Source organism: Bos mutus, chromosome 22, assembly GCF_027580195.1.
Source record: "Bos mutus isolate GX-2022 chromosome 22, NWIPB_WYAK_1.1, whole genome shotgun sequence".
NCBI classification, from domain to species: Eukaryota; Metazoa; Chordata; class Mammalia; order Artiodactyla; family Bovidae; genus Bos; species Bos mutus.
Window position 1 is genome coordinate 43,627,500 of NC_091638.1, and position 18,572 is coordinate 43,646,071.

The 18,572-nt window shown below is 34.9% G+C and overlaps 1 protein-coding gene across 33 annotated transcripts in view; it reads right to left on the reverse strand.

Moving 5' to 3' along the window:
• The window catches only part of SLMAP (sarcolemma associated protein), a 150,856-nt gene that overhangs the window by 33,182 nt on the left and 99,102 nt on the right, over positions 1 to 18,572 (reverse strand). For 7 of the 33 annotated variants that reach the window (XM_070359869.1, XM_005898999.3, XM_070359852.1 and 4 more), the window contains exons 8-13: positions 17,935 to 18,075; positions 16,852 to 16,989; positions 15,428 to 15,596; positions 15,288 to 15,338; positions 14,744 to 14,794; positions 10,244 to 10,306 (exon numbers count right to left, since the gene is read on the reverse strand). In XM_070359869.1, coding sequence (XP_070215970.1) covers positions 10,244 to 10,306; positions 14,744 to 14,794; positions 15,288 to 15,338; positions 15,428 to 15,596; positions 16,852 to 16,989; positions 17,935 to 18,075 — 613 coding nt within the window. The remainder of the gene's footprint in view (positions 1 to 10,243; positions 10,307 to 14,743; positions 14,795 to 15,287; positions 15,339 to 15,427; positions 15,597 to 16,851; positions 16,990 to 17,934; positions 18,076 to 18,572) is intronic. The other 26 variants (XM_070359881.1, XM_070359882.1, XM_070359871.1 and 23 more) reach the window with 7 other exon arrangements.

Genomic DNA, 18,572 nt, shown 5'->3' on the forward strand with positions numbered 1-18,572 from the left:
CACCATAAACAAAGCTAAAGAGGAAGCAAACACGGGAAAATATTTGAAAAACAAATAACAGATAAAGATTATTAATCATTCATTCATCGAACCATTAACTAGGGGGTGCCTATTATGTGCCAGACACTGTCCCAGGTGTTGGAAACATTAGAATGAACAAATGACAAAATCCCTGCCCTCCTGGTTCTAATTCTAATGGTGCTGGGAGGGCAGGCAATAAAGAAGTAAACAGTATGTCAGAAGGCACTCATAGCAAAAAACAAAGCAAGGAATGAGGAAAGGGCCAGTGAGGAAGGCAAACAAGGACATGACACCTTCCAAAAACGAATAACAGAAAGTCAAATAACACAGGGGAAAGAAGGGCAAAGAACAGGAACACAGAACTCACAGGCCAAGAATGCAAATGTCTAGTAAACGTGAGAAATCCATGGTCTACCCACTAACACAATACTACGGCATTATTTGCCCATCAGGCTGGCAATATACTGAATTTCAGTACTGACTGAGAGGGGGTGGGTAAATGAGTAGCTTTCTGTCCTTTCAGGGGAAGTGTAAGTCAGTATGATTGTTTTGTTTAGAGGGCAATTTGGCAGGAACTATCCCAATGCTGAAAGTGTAGGCCCTTTGACGCCACAACCTCTCTTCTGCACATCGCACTGGTAAGAGAGAGGCTTGTACAAAGCTTTCCAATGCAGCACTGCCTGCACTGGGGGAAAGCAGAGTACAAATTTTTATAGTTCTACCAAGCAGGAAAAAAGAAATTAGTCTCTGAGAGCTCAAAAAAATTTTAATAGCATTAACTACCTGCTATACTTGAATAATTTCTACATATTGAGGCCTAGTCTCATTCTCACTCTCTTCTTCCAGAACCCTGATGCCTAATTACTTCTCAAACATCTTCACCCAGAAATCTCACAGGAGCTTATCTCATCCCGCAAAACTGAATTTGTCTTCTCTTCCTTTATCTGGGATGAATCTGGTATCTCTCCTCTCCCATTCCATAGCTCTTCATGAGTGTCTCTATTAAGCTATACTGCATATATTTATTTATGTCCATTTTTACCATCATACTATAAACTCTTTGAAGAATATACTCATTACTTCAAATACTATACATCAGATACATTGCCAGGTACTTTTCATGGATTACCAAGATAAATCTTTTAGGTCTAGTGAAAGCAGCAAGGTATCTTATTAATAATTTCTCAACACAATTGTGTCACATAATACAGGTTCTACAAATGCTTGTTATATTAATATAGCAAATAATGAAACAGAATGAACACAGGTTCTAAAAGCCACTTCAATCTTTCTCTAGGATGTTGAAGACTGAAGTACCACCTTCTTCAAAAAATTATAAACACACATTAGGGGTAATTTATTGCTCAAAACTCTATCATCCTTAAAACAAAATCTTAAGTCCCTACCATGATCTACAAGGTCTGTAAGCCAACTACAGCCCCACAGGGCCAAATTCAGCTTGTTGCCTGCTTGGTAAACCAAGTTTTATAGGAATATGGTCAGGTTCATTCATTTACATATTGTCCATGGCTGGTTTCCACCACAATGGCAGAGTTGGTACTTATAAAAGAGACCCTTTAACATGCAGAGTCTAAAATACTATCTGTCCTTTTGTTTATTTCTTCAAGGCACTTTTATTGTTTTAAAACTCCTTTAGGCTTGCCTTGGGTTTTCATGTGGTTTTTCTCCATCTCACACACTCTTTCCCCAGACACATGTACAACTCACTCGGCTTAATCCCAAATATGTTCAAATCCCACATGCTGCCCTGATAGGTAGAAGTGTTCCAGAAAGACATCTACTTCTGCTTTACTGACTATGCCAAAGTCTTTGACTATGTGAATCACAACAAATGGTGGAAAATTCTTAAAGAGATGGGAGTTTCAAACCACCTGACCTGCCTCCTGAGAAATCAGTATGTAGGTCAAGAAGCAACAGTTAGAACTGGACATGCAACAACAGACTGGTTCCAAATCGGGAAAGGAGTACGTCTATAAGGCTGTATATTGTCACCCTGCTTATTTAACTTAAATGCAGAGTACCTCATGAAAAATGCTGGGCTGGATGAAGCAGAAGCTGGAATCAAGATTGCAGGGAGAAATATCAATAACCTCAGATATGCAGATGACACTACCCTTATGGCAGAATCTCTTGATGAAAGTGAAAGGGGAGAGTGGAAAAGTTGGCTTAAAACTCAACATTCAGAAAATTAAGATCATGGCATCTGGTCCCATCACTTCATGGCAAATACATGGGGAAATAATGGAAACATAACAGATTTTATTTTGGGGGTCTCCAAAATTACTGCAGATGGTGATTGCAGCCATGAAATTAAAAGACACTTGCTCTTTAGAAGAAAAGCTATGACCAACCTAGACAGCATATTAAAAAGCAGAGATATTACTTTGCCAACAAAGGTCCGTCTAGCCAAAGCTGTGGTTTTTCCAATAGTCAAGAATGGATGTAATGGTTGGACTATAAAGAAAGCTGAGCGCCAAAGAATGATGCTTTTGAACTGTGGTGTTGGAGAAGACTCTTGAGAGTCCCTTGGACTGCAAGGAGATCCAACCAGCCCATCCTAAAGGAAATCAGTCCTGAATATTCATTGGAAGGACTCATGCTGAAATGCTAATACTTAGACTACCTGACGCGAAGAACTGACTCATTTGAAAAGACCCTGATGATGGGAAAGATTGAAGGTGGGAGGAGAAGGCGATGACAGAGGATGAGATGGTTGGATGGCATCACAGACTCAATGGACATAAGTTTGAGTAGGCTCTGGGATTTAAGTGATGGACAGGGAAACCTGGCGTGCTGCAGTCCATGGGGGTCACAAAGAATCGGACACAACTGAATGACTGAACTGAACTGAACTGCCTTGATAGCTTAGTTGGTAAACAATCTGTCTGCAATGCAGGAGACCCTGGTTCAATTCCTGGGTCAGAAAGATCTCCTGGAGAAGGGACAGGCTACCCAATCCAGTATTCTTTGGCTTCCTTTGTAGCTCAGCTGGTAAAGAACCCGCCTGCAATGTGGAAGACCTGAGTTCGATTCCTGGGTTGGGAAGATCCCCTGGAGAAGGGAAAGGCTACCCACTCCAGTATTCTGGCCTGGAGAATTCCATGGACTATATAGTCCATGGGGTTGCAAAGAGTTGGACACAACTAGTGACTTTCACTTTCACTGCCTTATAATCTTCCATTTTTTTCTTCAATGGGCTTATCACTACTTGACATATTATTAGTCTATTAATTTTTTTTTCTCAAGAGAATGTAAATTCCATGAAGGCAAAGCTAGCTGTGTCTTGTTCATTTCTATACACCACAAAGCTAAAATAATGCCAGGTAAACACACAGTAGGGAGAAGGCAGTGGCACCCCACTCCAGTACTCTTGCCTGGAGAATCCCATGGACGGAGAAACCTGGTAGGCTGCAGTCCATGGGGTTGCTAAGAGTCAGACACGACTGAGCGACTTCACTTTCACTTTTCACTCTCATGCACTGGAGAAGAAAATGGCAACCCACTCCAGTATTCTTGCCTGGAGAATCCCAGGGATGGCGGAGCCTGGTGGGCTGCCGTCTATGGGGTTGCACAGAGTAGGACACGACTGAAGCGACTTAGCAGCAGGAGCAGCAAACACATAGTAAGAGGCTTAATAATACTTGCTGGATGAATAAATTACGTGTTTATTTTTAAAGAGATCAAACTTGGAAAAATTATTTGAATATTTTCTTCATTCTAAAAAACTAAGGATTAAATACATTAAAAAATTTTGAACATTAAGTGCTAAATAATAATCACCTGCTGCTCTTATCACTACTGAAATTATTTAAGATTATATAATCAAATCCAGTGAATCATTAGTGCTCTGCAATTAAAATATTAAGGAAAAGATTATTGTTTTCAAAAAGGTTTCTGACTACTAGTTCTCAAACTTGGGGTGGAAACTTCAACTCTTTAGGATTACTCCAAGTCAGAGACCCCTCAGAGGCAAAACAGAACTTCCTTGTAATGATAACCACAGGTCTTGAAAGAACTACTTCCCTTGGCACAACTGAAAGATAAAGATCTTCTTTTTTTAAAATAAACTCCCTCTTTTTGAGTGTTACTTTAGAGAGGTAATTATTCATTTTTTCCCTATTTTAAACCATATTTAGTATAAAACATAGCATCCAGGAAGGTGCATAAAGCACAATGGACAGGTGAATAAAGTCTTTTTTTTCTTTTAAAGAGAAAACATCTGAATGACTACAGCCCAAATTAAGAAACGGAACCTAATCACCACCCTCAAAGCCTTCCACATTTGCTTTTCCAATCCCATAAAGGTAAGCACCATCCCGACTTTTATGGTACCTAATTTCTCACATTTCTTTATAGTCATACTACTCAAATATGTGTGACTAAATAATATAATTTTAGTGCTTTTGAACTTTGTTCATCCTATATTTCTCAGTGTTTTTTTTTTTTTTTACCTATTTGTACACTGAAAATCTTTTGGGTTTTTTCCCCAGTTCTGAACTACTGTGAATAATGCTGCTGTGAACATTCTTGAATCTGTACCTGATCCATATACACATGCCTTTCTGCAGAGAACCTACCAAGTAGAACTGATGGTTTTAATAAGTTTGACAACATTTGAGAACCGCCACTAAAGCACTTTGTATAATCAAAAAACATGATAAAATTGTAAAAAAAACCATCAAATATTGTCAAAGACTGAATAGAACAGAACCAAATTTATTTCTTGGCTGATAAAAATATATGACATAGCATCTATATTACTATGTGGCACAGAATGAAAATGAGAAACAATGCAAACAAAAGAAGCTTAACAGGAGCACAGTTGTGCCTAGTTCTTCAAGAGCCATTTTCCTCACATGACAGCTACAACCAACTGAAAGCAGAACATAAAACTCAAACAGCACTGACAATCAGATATGGGTGTCAGTTCCCTAGGGACCTTAAACAGAAAAGTAGAAGAATAAATGCCAACTTGGAGAATATTTCTAAATCTCAAAGTTAGGTTTCATTATAAAAAAATAATGTTATGACTAGGGCATCAAAATAATGTGCTTGGACCAAATCTTTTAAACAGTATGTATACTGGTAATTTAACAGTTAGACAATACTAGATTGTCAGAAACCTATTACGTTAACAGGAACAATAAAGCTACATCAATTAGCTTTCACCATCTTGAAAATGAGAGTAAAATGAAGCTTTCAACATGAAGGTCCCACTGACAATGATCTTCTAAACCCTGCCTTATGCTCCCTAGAAAGTTTTCTACCTTCTAGGTAACATGTATTTCTGCATATCAGGCATTACTTAGAGCACTTAGTAAATATGGTCTCATTTCTCATAATCCTATGAAATAGGTGCTACCATCCCATTTTATAAAAGAGGAAACTGAGGTTTGAAAAGATCATACCACCCACAGTCATACTGCCAATGAGGGATCAAATCAGAATACATAAACGTTCCTTTGATCCAACTCTAAACATCACAAGTAAAAATGAGCTAAAGTTACCTAGAAGGTCATTAAAGGTAAATACAGCTTAGGAACTGAGATTAGAATTAACATCAAGATATAACCAGGGGGCTTCTCTGGTGGTCCAATGGTTAAGAATCCACCTTGCAATACATGGGACTCGTGTTTGATCCCTGGTCAGGGAATTGAGATCCCACATGGAGCAGCTAAAACCCATGTGCTCCAGAGCCCACATGGAACAACTACTGAGCTTGCCCGCCACAACTAAGACCCAAGGCAGCCAAATAAATAAATATTTTTTTTAAAAGACAGAAAGTGAAAATTAACAAATAGCATTCAACAACAAGCTGATAATTTATTTCCCTTCAGAGAACAGCAGCTCACATAGTAGAAAGAAAGCTTTATTATTACTGCAAAGACTGATTCTGAGAGGTTGCAAATTTTAATAATACAGACTTTCACAAGGTTATTACTTTCTGCAGCAAAAATTACTTGAAGCAAGTCCCACTGTAGAAGATAGTCTGCTTTTCTATAAAAACAGTTCCAAAAGCTATTTGTCTTAAAACCTAAGAATAAAGAAAAAAAGAGGAAACAAGATTGGAATTCAAGGATAGATTTAAAATTAAATGAACCAATTTCAAGAATACAGAAACAGATTTATTTTTTAAAGGAACATTCTATGTATCAAAACATTACTGGCATGAATTTAAGACTATCTTCTGTGCACTTATATTGAGAAAAAATCTGGCAGAAATATTGGAAAGCTAGCTGACTGGGGAAATGGTTGGTACAAGTAAACAACAAATAAAAACCTTCCAATATATCTTAAGTTGAACAACTACTCTGAGAACAAAGAAATAAAAAATGAGCTAGTTTAAACTCAAGACTTTCCTGTAATGGGAACATTAACTAATAAAAGCAGGGAACCACACAAAGCGTTTTCTATTCTTTGTCATAAATAAACTGCTTTGGCTTAGAGAAACTTTAAAACTGTTTCAAGTACAATATCCAATCAGAATAAGCCTGAAATTGTTCAGAGAGGCTGATATCATAGAGTGATGAAAAGTAAACAATCACATGAGCATCAGAGATTCAAAGCATTACTCCAAATAAGGCAATTTCTGAGTCAAAGCAAAGCCCTAAGAGAAAGGAGGATGGAATGAGAAAATCATACACAGATTGTGACTGCAATGTCAAAATGGGATGGGAGGCAAGGAGGGAAATAAAAAACTTTTTAAATTAGGAAATAAACAAGTAGAAATAAACTATGAAATATTAAGAGAATAAGACTTTTGCCTAACGATAGTAAAAACTATTGGGACTTCTCTTTCAGTATAGTGGTAAGACCATGCTTCCAATGTAGGGGTCGCAGGTTTGATCTCTGGTTGGGGAACTAAAACTTCACATGCCAAGAGGCATGGCAAAAAAATAAAAAGAAGAAAGAAAAAAGAAAAACAACTAAGTCATATAGAAAGTATTCTGTTAGAATACAAAGACATGAGGCTTATGTCATGGGACTTCTAACTCCATCATCAAAACGGAGATGTCTTTGTGGGGAAGGGGTAGTTTGTCTCCATAAAGCAGATTTCAGCAAAGTTTCTCTGGCTTCCAGCTGCTGTGACAAACAGTAGCAAGAGAAATCACATAGGCGGGCAGCAGGCCAGAGAAGGCTGTTTTCACTTCATGCCCACCAGCTGATGGCGGGTCTCTACATCCTTAGCTTACCTTTTGCCTTTCATCCTTTCACTAAGCACACAAGTTAATCAAGCAGCAGAATTCACAGGATGTGTATTACACAGACTGAGACAGAACACAATTTTTAACCCAGAGAGCATGTTTGGCAAGCACAAAGAGGTCTCTATGTATTCATACAAGTTTATATGGTAAACCTTGAGTGACTAAAATTTGCAGGGAACATGCAATGTGGAGTTCTGCTTAAACCAAACTTCATGCCTGAATCTCTAAAGAAGACACTTTGCTAGAACTTTAATAGCAAGTTTTACTAACGTTACTTATCCTAGATTTTGTATGATGTATTTTTATACTGAAATTTTACTTCACAGTTCTGGAATTATGCAAAAGGTTATATTTAAATCTGTTCAAAATCCGATCTCTGTGCTGGAGATTAAAAGCTTTTCTCCTACAAGAGAATTAAAAGGAGCACAGTCTGTTTTACCATAAAAGGAAAACAAATTGAAGTGTGTTTTGACTCATTTAATTTCCTCAAAATCACCTTATAAACAGAGAGAACCAACAATCAAATTGTTCTCTTATGGAGTCATACACATAAACTGAAAAAAACCTGTCAATATGTTTAAAATAGGCAAGATAACCCCTACGAAAGTACACTATTTGCTTTCTAATTTTTAAAACATCAAGTGAATTTACAGGATACAAACACAGTAAATAATGAAAGCCAGGTTCTTAATATTCATTTTTTAAAAGACTGGAAACAAGAAGATAAAGTATTACTGCTCACAGAATAAATGCTTCTTGTTCAAGACTATAAATCAGTTCAAGATGCCTATTAAAGAAAATAATGGCAAAAAAGGTTATGTGTGCTTGTAAAAAAAATCCTACAAAATCGTTTCACAAGTTCACTTCAATAAGATTTTTGCTGAATTTGCTTTGCTTGCTATAATACTTATTATGGCACAATAATTTCTACAATGGCATCTTGTCATCAAACAATAAAAATGTCAAAACATAATGGAAATGAGAACAAATCAAACCAGAGGTGACCCTTACTATGCCAGCTCCAGCTATCCAAATTTAAGGAGCCAAACAGATTTGGAAAATCTGAGGAACAATGGGCATTCTCATTAATCAAATTCTTGCTACTTGCCACGGAAACTCAGAAACCAAATGGATTCAGATAACATGCTATACCCCTAACTAGCTGAACTCACAACCCAAACTTCTTATATTTAAGAACTCAGTGGGTTCAAATGTCTAGGAATGCTTGCATTTTATTTTTTCTGTTCTTTGGTTCATTCTTTGTCCACAAAAGAGGGTTTTATATTTTCATTTTCCCCTCTATGTACCTACCACATTTAGCATTTTCCCATGCCATTACATAGTCCTTGTAAACATAACCTTATTGGCTGATATCCCCATGGAAGGGATAGCTGTAATCCAGAATTTATATAACTTCTGTTCAATCTCTGAATGTTTATCTCCATAACTATGACTCAATAAAAAATATCCAAACATCTTTTTCTTTATTTAAAACAAACACTGCTCTGTGTTAAAACTAAAGCTATACATTTTACACATTTTATAATAATACTTTAAATTATTTTTGCCAACTGTACCTTAGTAAATATTATTTTGATAATTCTCTGCTCTTATTTCTTTAGGTTCAAATATGAACCCCAAAAGTTGAAAATAAAAATATTTTTAAATGGTCACATGTAACAAAATTAAGTATAAAATCTTCCTAAAGATTTATATTTTAGATCATATATTCTACTTTTAGTTGGTTTCAGTGGGTACCAATTATTTTGCCCAAATCCTTGTGTCAACTGCCTATAAAAGTGAGAGTTAGTAATCAGAAGGTAACAAAAAGATGCACTAATCTTCGCTTCGTGAAAAAACTGTTAAAGAACAAAGAAATACACCATATTTATTAAAAATCTGGCTTAAAGTAGTATTAAGCTTACATTCAATATTCAATGGACAAACAGTTCTTCTAAAACAATTCAATGAAATTTCAGGTTTCCTTAAAGCAACTCTAAGGAGTGTAATATTTGATCTGTTGAATTTGTGCCTGCTATAATTACCAGGTGTGACTCTTACAATCCATGAATGCTCTTCAGATTGGCGATGTGGGAACAGAGGGTGGGAGAGTAACCATACATGCATGCACACCCATCAACTGAATTCAGAAATATTTGGAAAACCACTCCTTTCAAAGAGAGAGAGCAAACAGAAAGAAAAAAAAGAGTCTGACAAAGTGTGTGTCTGATAGGGGAAAGTATAAATTTTATCAATAAATTTTTACTACACATAGTGACCTTTAATTGTTACTAAGAAACTAAGAGAATAAGACAACTTTGTGATTGTTACAGATTTAAGCAGTCACATGATTTTCAAGTAAGAGGGATTTCACAATTCTTTTGTTCAGAATTCAGCAGAGGTACAGATCACCTCAAAAGCCAACCAGTCTATCTTTAAAATATTATTAAAATTAGCCTTGTACAACTTCTCCAGGGTAGGCAGTAGGTGGCACACTGAAGGACAATCTATTACTACTTCTCTTAGAAAGCTCTTGCTATCCTAATGCCCAAACGAAATCACTATTTTTGTGACATCATTTAATCGTTTAAGAAATTTGTCTGAGAACTCAAAATCCGAACTGCGATAGAAGTAGAACTTCAGTAAAACAGGTGAACGTTATTATTGTCTCTTAAGCAGCCAGACATTTAGTTCCTTGACATTCTATTTTATTCACTACTTAATAATGATTTTCAATTAAAAAGGTTGAAACTTCATCTTTTTTTTTTTGTGAGGAACATGAAATGCTCACCTCCACCTGTGAAAGCAAATGTAAGAGAAACACTTTTCTCACAAGACAGAAACAGAAACAGTATGTAAAGAATCACTGCTGTCTGAAGACGGCCTTTGTGCACTTCTACCACAACAAACAAATGGAGATCTTCATTTTTCCTCTCACTTTTCAATTTAGACCCCTGACTTAATTAAAATCAATGTGAAAAATACTCTGTACTCACTTTGGCATTCTATGAACTGATGAATAAAAGTGCAGTCCCCGCCACTCTTTGAAAGCAAGTGCTCTAATAAAGAAAGAAACACCTTTAAGGATATAGTCTTTGTTGCTGTTTTTGAAAACCAACAGCAAAGGTAGGAAAATCAAAACGTTTGTACTAACATGGGTAACTGAATAAAGTTAATCAAGGTTTACTATATCTAATAGCAGACATATTTTGAAGTTAACTGAGTGAAAACTGTAATTATGTAATCTTAATTTGTACCCCAAATGGTTAGCTTTTAAAGGTGCAGTTTCTATCCAAATAGTTCAAGAACACCATTGTCATATATTGCTTTAAAAAGCTTCTCCCACTTTTAAAATGCATCTTTTTTCCATGTGAGCTTAATAAATACCATTAATTTAAAATTTTTGTATTTCTTATTGAATTGGTTTTCAGATGACTGTTCCCTAACAGTCCCTATTCAAAGTTATTCATCTTAGTTAAGAGGCAAAAAAGTAAATATTTTAAGAATGCCATAACATAACGCCTTACAATTGTAAAGAAACTGATACAATATTTTAATCTTTACACTTTCGTTTCACAAGTAGTCTTTCCTCCAGTCACTTAATTTATACTTCATATACTATCAAATGACTTCACTGTTTACCTCTGCCTAAATGATTAAAATCAATGCCTGTACATTTTAAAATAAGGGTCTTGGTAAATGATTTTGCTCAGATTAAATACATTTTTCTCCCAAATATGTAAAGAGAATCAAAACCATAGTCTAAGAAAAGTTTCAGCCCTTTTCCTACAGTAAACTTTTAATTACTTTGATTCAAAGAGCCGACTTCTGAATCTGGATAACATCCTTCAAGTACATATTTATATCTTTCACAACTACCAAACAGACATTGGAAGTTCAAGAGTTAAAAATACATTCCAACATGATGAGTATCTTGAAGGTGTAAAAGCACAAAAACCTGTTAAAGACAATGAGTCAGACTGATGGTAAAAGCTTCTTTTCTCTTCTCCACCTGGCCTCACATCATCTCAACTTTGCTTCAAAGGCATCTCCTACTCTGATCACTGGATAACCTCTTCTGACATCTATACCGACAGCTTTCTTTTATCATCATTCATCATTAAATCTCTCATTATCCTTTACTAGCTACATGGTGTGCAAACATATATTTTTCTATTTGTTGTTGCTGTTCAGTCACCAAGTCAGACCAGCTCTCTTATATATATATTTTTATATATACACATATATATTTATATATATACATACACACAGTCATATAGTTTATATAATTGTATAGCTGCATAGTTAAATTATTAATATAGAGAGATACAATATAGCCTCAAGAAGAAAAAAATAAGCCTAACTGCAACAAAAATTAAAAATAAAAAAAAAAAAAAATCTAAAGTGAAATTTAAAAAGTACTTTCTATGTAAGCTACAACATTTTCAAAATTCAAACTATACAATATCACTGTTAAATATGAAAACTCAGTAAAACTAAATTTTAGCCTAACTAAAGGACTGTATAAAACATATTTGAAACCGAGTTTCAAACTAGCATCACAAGACTTCAGATGAAATTTATTAATGCAGGACAATCCACCATCACACACCAAGCCAAAAATCAAACTTTTTACCTACTCTGATCTTACTATATAATTCTACATTAAAATATCTACTATACTAGTTTAGATAAAATGCAAGATTAATATAAAAGATAAATATACATGTGAATTTCACAAAGGTTATTTCCTAAGACACGCGAGAGCAAAGTCTTTCAGGTAGTGCCTGTAAATGATTTGGATCACGACACTTTTAGTATTTCATTACTTGAAATCAAGCCCTAGGGAATTCACTTTGCCAAGGCTATAAAAGATGTCACTGATCATCTAAACCAGGAGTCACGAATCAGATACTGAAGTGTGGGGGCAGGAGGAGTGGTGATGGTGTCCTGTGATATTAAAGAGGGTTGTAGGAATGCAAAGAAAAAGTAGACACAGAAACATAATAAGAATCATGAGACAAAATGTGTTTTATTTATACATGGGTTACCTAAGTATTTAAATTTTTTAGACTTGTGTTGTCCAATACAGTAGCCATTAGCCACATGTGACTACTGAGCCCTTAAAAAAAGTTGCTAGTTTGAATTGAGATGTGTTGTCAGAGAAAATTAAATATCTATAGGCCTCAAAAACTTACTAAGGAATAAAGAACATGAAATACTCATTTGTAATCATTTAATATTGACTACATATTTAAATAATATTCTAGATACAGTGGGCTAAAGTAAACATATCATTAAATATATTATTAAAAATTTAGCTATTCCTTATTGTATTTTTAATGTGACTACCATAAAATTTTAAATCATGTATGTGGCACTCAGGATAGTTCTATTAGACAGCACTTTTCTAAACACCATCTAAGATATATTCAAAATACGCTTACTAGGTAACATTTTAAAAATTATAGTACAAAGTTGTGCTTATAGCAGCTACTTCAGATTTAAGTAATCTTAAAAATGAGTTTACTGGAGAAGTATTATTAATCTTAACTTCTCCAGACATTTTTGAAATATTCTCTTATAACTAAACTTGGTTCTTCCTCTACTGCTTAAAGAGTAATTTTAGTTACAATTATATCTAATAGCACATTATAACTACAGACTTTGACAATATTTGAATACTTGATAATTAGTCTCTTAGTATATCATAAATGATTCAGAAGAGACCCATCTTATCCATAATCTACTCTGTAACTAAATATGAAGCTTCTGTGCTTATCCAGGTATCTACTACTCAGTTTCTTTAAAGATATTCTATTAGTCACTCACACACTACTCAATTTAGCACTAACATCTGCAAGGGAAAAATAATCATAGCCAGGAGTACCCTAAGGTATCCAAAATATTAATATCTTATTCAGTTTTAAATCAAGGAGTTGTCTACAGCTTTTCTCATTTAAATAAACTAGAATTGGCAAAAAATTGTAAGCCATAATTCTACAACTCTAAATAGCACAATGATGGTTCAGTGTACATAAAAAGATTGTTAACTAAAGAAATAGACTGCTCCCAGCTTGAATTAACACTAGCTTTATCAACAAATACACGTTCAAGTCAAAAGGGTGATGGATTTGAATGAGAAGTGTATATGCCAGAAAGAGTAAAAAGAGCAAAATAACAACAGAAAATATAAATCCATTTAAGAATGAGAAGCTTTTAGAAGATGAAGATAAAGTCTTTTTACATATGTTTACTAAATATACTTTAATAATAATGGTGCAATGAATATAAACTACACCTTTAAAAAGTCTCAAATTGAAACTCAAACTGAAATTTTATAGTGTCAATGTTATTTCACAAAGCATATATAAAATAGTCAAATAACGACTGATGAAACTTTTTTTTAAATTTAGGGTTTCAATTTTTATTATACATGGAATATTAGCTCTTAATCTTGCACCTCACATATACATGGTTACCTGAGACTATTATTCCACTTCCTGATTAAAAACAAACCAACCAAACCAAAACAAACCAAAAAAGCACCTCCAAACTTTATCAGAGTTTAGATGCAGCCCAAGAATTATAAAGATATCCCCTGATACATGGAAAAACTATTTAGTATGAAGTTTCGGGTATTGACCTCGGCATCTTCTATATATAAAAACTGAGTTGAGAGGCACATATATTTGTAAACACAAAAATAATCTTATTCATTTTGTACTCTAAGCATCTAACGCAGGATCTGGCATATAGCTTGTGCTCAGTTAATGTTGGATGAATGGGGAGGGGAGGACAAATCTTCATGATTGAAGGAATATAGAAACCATTGAGTAGAAAACCCATGTTGCAGTAGGAAAACCAACAGTGGTTATACATTTGTGGCAAGAGATAACCCAAGCTATCCAGAAAGAAGGATAAGATATCAAGAACAAAAAATAATTTTTCAGACGGCATACATGACTGACTCCCTTTTCTCTGATTGATGAAACAGACAAAGAGAGCAGTTTCGATGACACATCCAAAGACTCACTGGACTTTTTTTTTTTCTATTTTTGTTTCTTTTTTGGACTTTTAAGTAAACTCTTGGCCAGGAAGGGGGCAGGGCACAGATATTAAAAAACAGGGGCCAATTATCCCCAGAAAGCAGTACTTGATGGAAGAAAATGGTGGTATCATCTTTGAAAATATAGTAGAAGGCAGGGGAAGCTATACTAGGTTATATAAACCAACACTAAAGTTGAACATTATTAAAATCTTACTATTTCAATAACTGAAATTTCTATATAACAAGGGACATCTAACCACAGCTCACAGAATTAAGAACTAGAAAATAAAAGGAAGCTTGACTTTTAAAAGATGGGATTTAATAGTCTATGAACAGCATGCTTTTCACTCCAAACACTTAAAATCTAAAATCCCTGACCTCTCTATCCTGCTTAAATAGTAAAAAGGATATCATGAAAGAAAAATATTTAAGTTTTTTACACTACCTTTTTCTGTGCTCCCATTTATTTTAGGTAAGAAGTCATCAACTTGTATCCCTAGGATTAAGACAGTGTATCATTGCCTGATCAAAGAAAGTATTACTTTAAAACTGGTCTCAAGTGTAACCATGGCATTTTGTATTCCTACTGACATTAAGACTGACTGAACAGTTTAAATTTATTTTTACAAGAAGGGTTCAACTTGCCATTTTCTATCATCTTAGAGAAAAAGCTAAAACTGCTTAGTAACCTTTCGATGAAACTCAAAAGAAAAAGGATTCTGCTGTTCATGTGTTTTTCTTATTTAAATATCTCTAAGCAGACCATCTCAGATGTATAAATTTCATTCATTTTTTAAAGACTACACAATGGTGCCCACTGGTGGCAATCAAGCGTATTTTTAAAGGAAATTTTCTGAAAGAGGGTAGATACTTTACACCTAATATGTAAAACATCCCTCTTAAAGAAAGCCAAGTACACAATGTGAGATAGTAAACAAAAATTTAATGATAAAAATTCAGCTTTAAGTAAGAAATTTGGTGACACCTACCTAAGCTGCTGCATTCTTTAAGAGTTTTCTCTTGAAGATGTTCTAACCGTACTGTAAATAAAAGTCCAAGAAAAAGATATTTCACAGATAAAAAGAAAGAAAAAATTAAATCAGATCAATTTCTGGATTAGCTAACTTACCTTGTAAAGCTGTTAGCCTTTCATTGGTAAAGTCATTATCAGCTTGCAAAGCTTCTATTTTTGCCTGGAGCTCCTGTTCTTTTTCTTCCATTTCATCTATCTTATGTTGTAATTCTTTTTTCTCAGCTTGTCCCTTCTGTTGGATTTCTTCTTGTTTTCCCTCTGCTATCTGTTGAAAATGAAAAAGAAAATCCAGCTATTTAATAAAATCTGACCTCGTTTTAAGATGTCTAAAGCAGGACTCCTTTTATTCATGTAAATGATGTCAAAAGTGATATGCACTGTGTCATTCCTCTGTATCAACTTAGAAAAACTTGTAGCAAGCAAGCAAACACGATACATACATAGATTATAAGAGTCAAAATGAAAACCACATTTTTCAAGAGGGAAATATGGTTTTCCTTGAAATTACTATTGTTTCAATTAGTTTTTAAGTTCTACGATATAGCTTATTCTGAAATTTTAAACAAAATTACTTTTAGCTAAAGGAATCAAGCTCTTTTTAAAATGACCTCTTTTTAACAAGTCTAATATTTAAAGCTATATAGGTTAACCATTCACACGAATGGGAGTTATGTTCTGGTCTTGTGTTAACAAATGGGTTATCTTCTGGCCACTCAATCTATGGTGTGAATTACATAAAGACGGGTCTTCACAAACTCAGTTCTAACATTTTATAGGACCAACATGGCATTATATGTGATCTGGTCTGTCCTTATCCTAAATATCCTATAGCTACAGGGAGCTGCAGTCCACGCATAGGCTATGGCCTCCTGGAAGGAATCACGTGAAGGTTCTCTCTGGGTTTGCTCCAGCACTAACTTAGCTGGGCCCTGAATTTGGGACACCTTAAAGAAAAGCAGGTCCTATGGCACCCCACTCCAGTACTCTTGCCTGGAAAATCCCATGGACGGAGGAGCCTGGTAGGCTGTAGTCCATGGGGTCGCTGAGGGTCAGACACGACTGAGCGACTTCACTTTCACTTTTCACTTTGATGCATTGGAGAAGAAAATGGCAACCTGCTCCAGTGTTCTTGCCTGGAGAATCCCAGGGATGGGGGAGCCTGGTGGGCTGCCGTCTATGGGGTCTCACAGAGTCGGACACGACTGAAGCAGCAGCAGTTTTCCAAAAGTCTGAGTATCTTGGGTTTTGCTGATTCTTATCTACTTACTGTTATATATTTTTAAATGCCTATTATGAACTACTCATTATTTACTTTCATCCAAAGGAAATATGTCAGCTTTTACAAACTTTTAATTATCACTGGTAATGGGATGTGGGTTAAATGGCAACTGATTTATACTATAAATTGAAACCATTACCAAATTTTCCATCAACAACTATTCAGCAATATCTAAATTCTTAAGCTATTCAGCATGTTAGGGATGATAAATTTATATATTTCCAATTTGAGAAATACATACCTTTAATTTATCAGATAAATCTTTAATCTCATTAACTGCTCCATTATATTTATTGGCTAATTCTCTTAATTCTTCCTGAGTCCGTTCATTCATTTCTTTCAGATGGGTACATTCATCTTCAGTATTACTAAGACTTCGCTGTAATTCAAGTTTACAGATAACGGATTTAGAATAAATGCACATTCTAAATTCAATTTATACAAACTATAATTCTATGGACTGTTCTAAATCAGAATCTACTCTTGACTTTATATAAGGTTCAGTTAAATAACAAAAGAATTTCAATCTACTTCAGGTACATGCTAAAACAGAAAATACAAAGAACCTGGGAAAACGAAACGTGGAAGGAGAGGCTGATCCTTCATGTAATCACACTTTTTAAAGGTCACGGGGTATGAGTTTTGGCCTTGAAAATATTTTAAGCCTATCACTTCTTAAAAGCACATTTAATAATGTGCACACAATCAACAAAATTAGAGGACAATTAGCATTCTTCTTTCTTTACACATCATATTAATGATATGACAGTGAATCATTCACTTTGAGACTGGGCTTCCCTGGTGGCTCAGACGGTAAAGTATCTGCCTGTGATGCCAGAGACCCAGGTTTGATCCTGGGGTTGGGAAGATCCCCTGGAGAAGCAAACAGTAACCCCATCTAGGCACAATTTTCCTCTCTGGAGGATGGGGAAGCTAAGAGTAGTGCTGGAGCTCTCTGCCTTAAGACCGACTATCCTCAATCAGAAGAAAAACAAAATTATATGAAAGGAGATCAATTCCCTGGCACATATCATGGTCCATTGTGTGGAGGCTGAAATCTAACCAAAGTGTAAATAGTAAAATTCCCTGGTTAGGCTTTTATTTCCTTAATCACTGACTAGGGACCATAAACACCAGAACTCATGTGGCTAAGCTAAGAACTCCTAAAATGAAAACAGCATACTGCTCCTTCCCACCAGACAGGACAGAAAAAACTTCCTAGCTATATACTAATACCCAGGTTTGAAATGTCTTGAAATGCTAGCACTTTTAAGCTAAAATTGTAAAACCATAGTCTTGGTTAGTGTCTGTTAAGCTGAAATACCTCAACTTCCGAAAGTTTTCTAACCACATCAATTTTCTCCTGAAGAACCCGCCTCAGGGACTCTTTGGCTGTAGTCTCATAGTTGTGTTTATCCTCTTGTAACGCTATAAGTTCCTTCCGTAAACTATCTTCTGTTTGATTCTAGGATTAAAAAATATTTATAGTTATTTTTTTAAAGTATTTACCATTTGAAAAAAATAACACATTGTGATGTTCTCTGAGTTCTATATTAAGGTTCCTCCAAACAGAAATTATGTCAACTCTGTATTAACTGAAGCTGTATATAAAAGTTACATTAGTAAATTATGCTCTCACAAGCATATTAACTCATACTTTCAACAGAAAAAAGTCAAAGTAAACTGAAAATTTCTCCCAAGTATACAAAATGAATGAACTATTCTATTAATACTTGCCATATTCTCTGAAAGCCACAATATTTACACTTATGGGCAAAAATAATCTCTTAACCTTTAAAGGGTGTCAAGCATTTTAACACAATAACTAAACCAAAAGGAATAAGAGTACCCTGAGGAAAAAGCTAATTCCAAGTCTAAGGGAAGAAATGTACAAGATGAATCTGGACTACCTTGTCTGATATGATAGCAGGAAGCTATTATCCAAGTCTGGTAGGGTGCTAC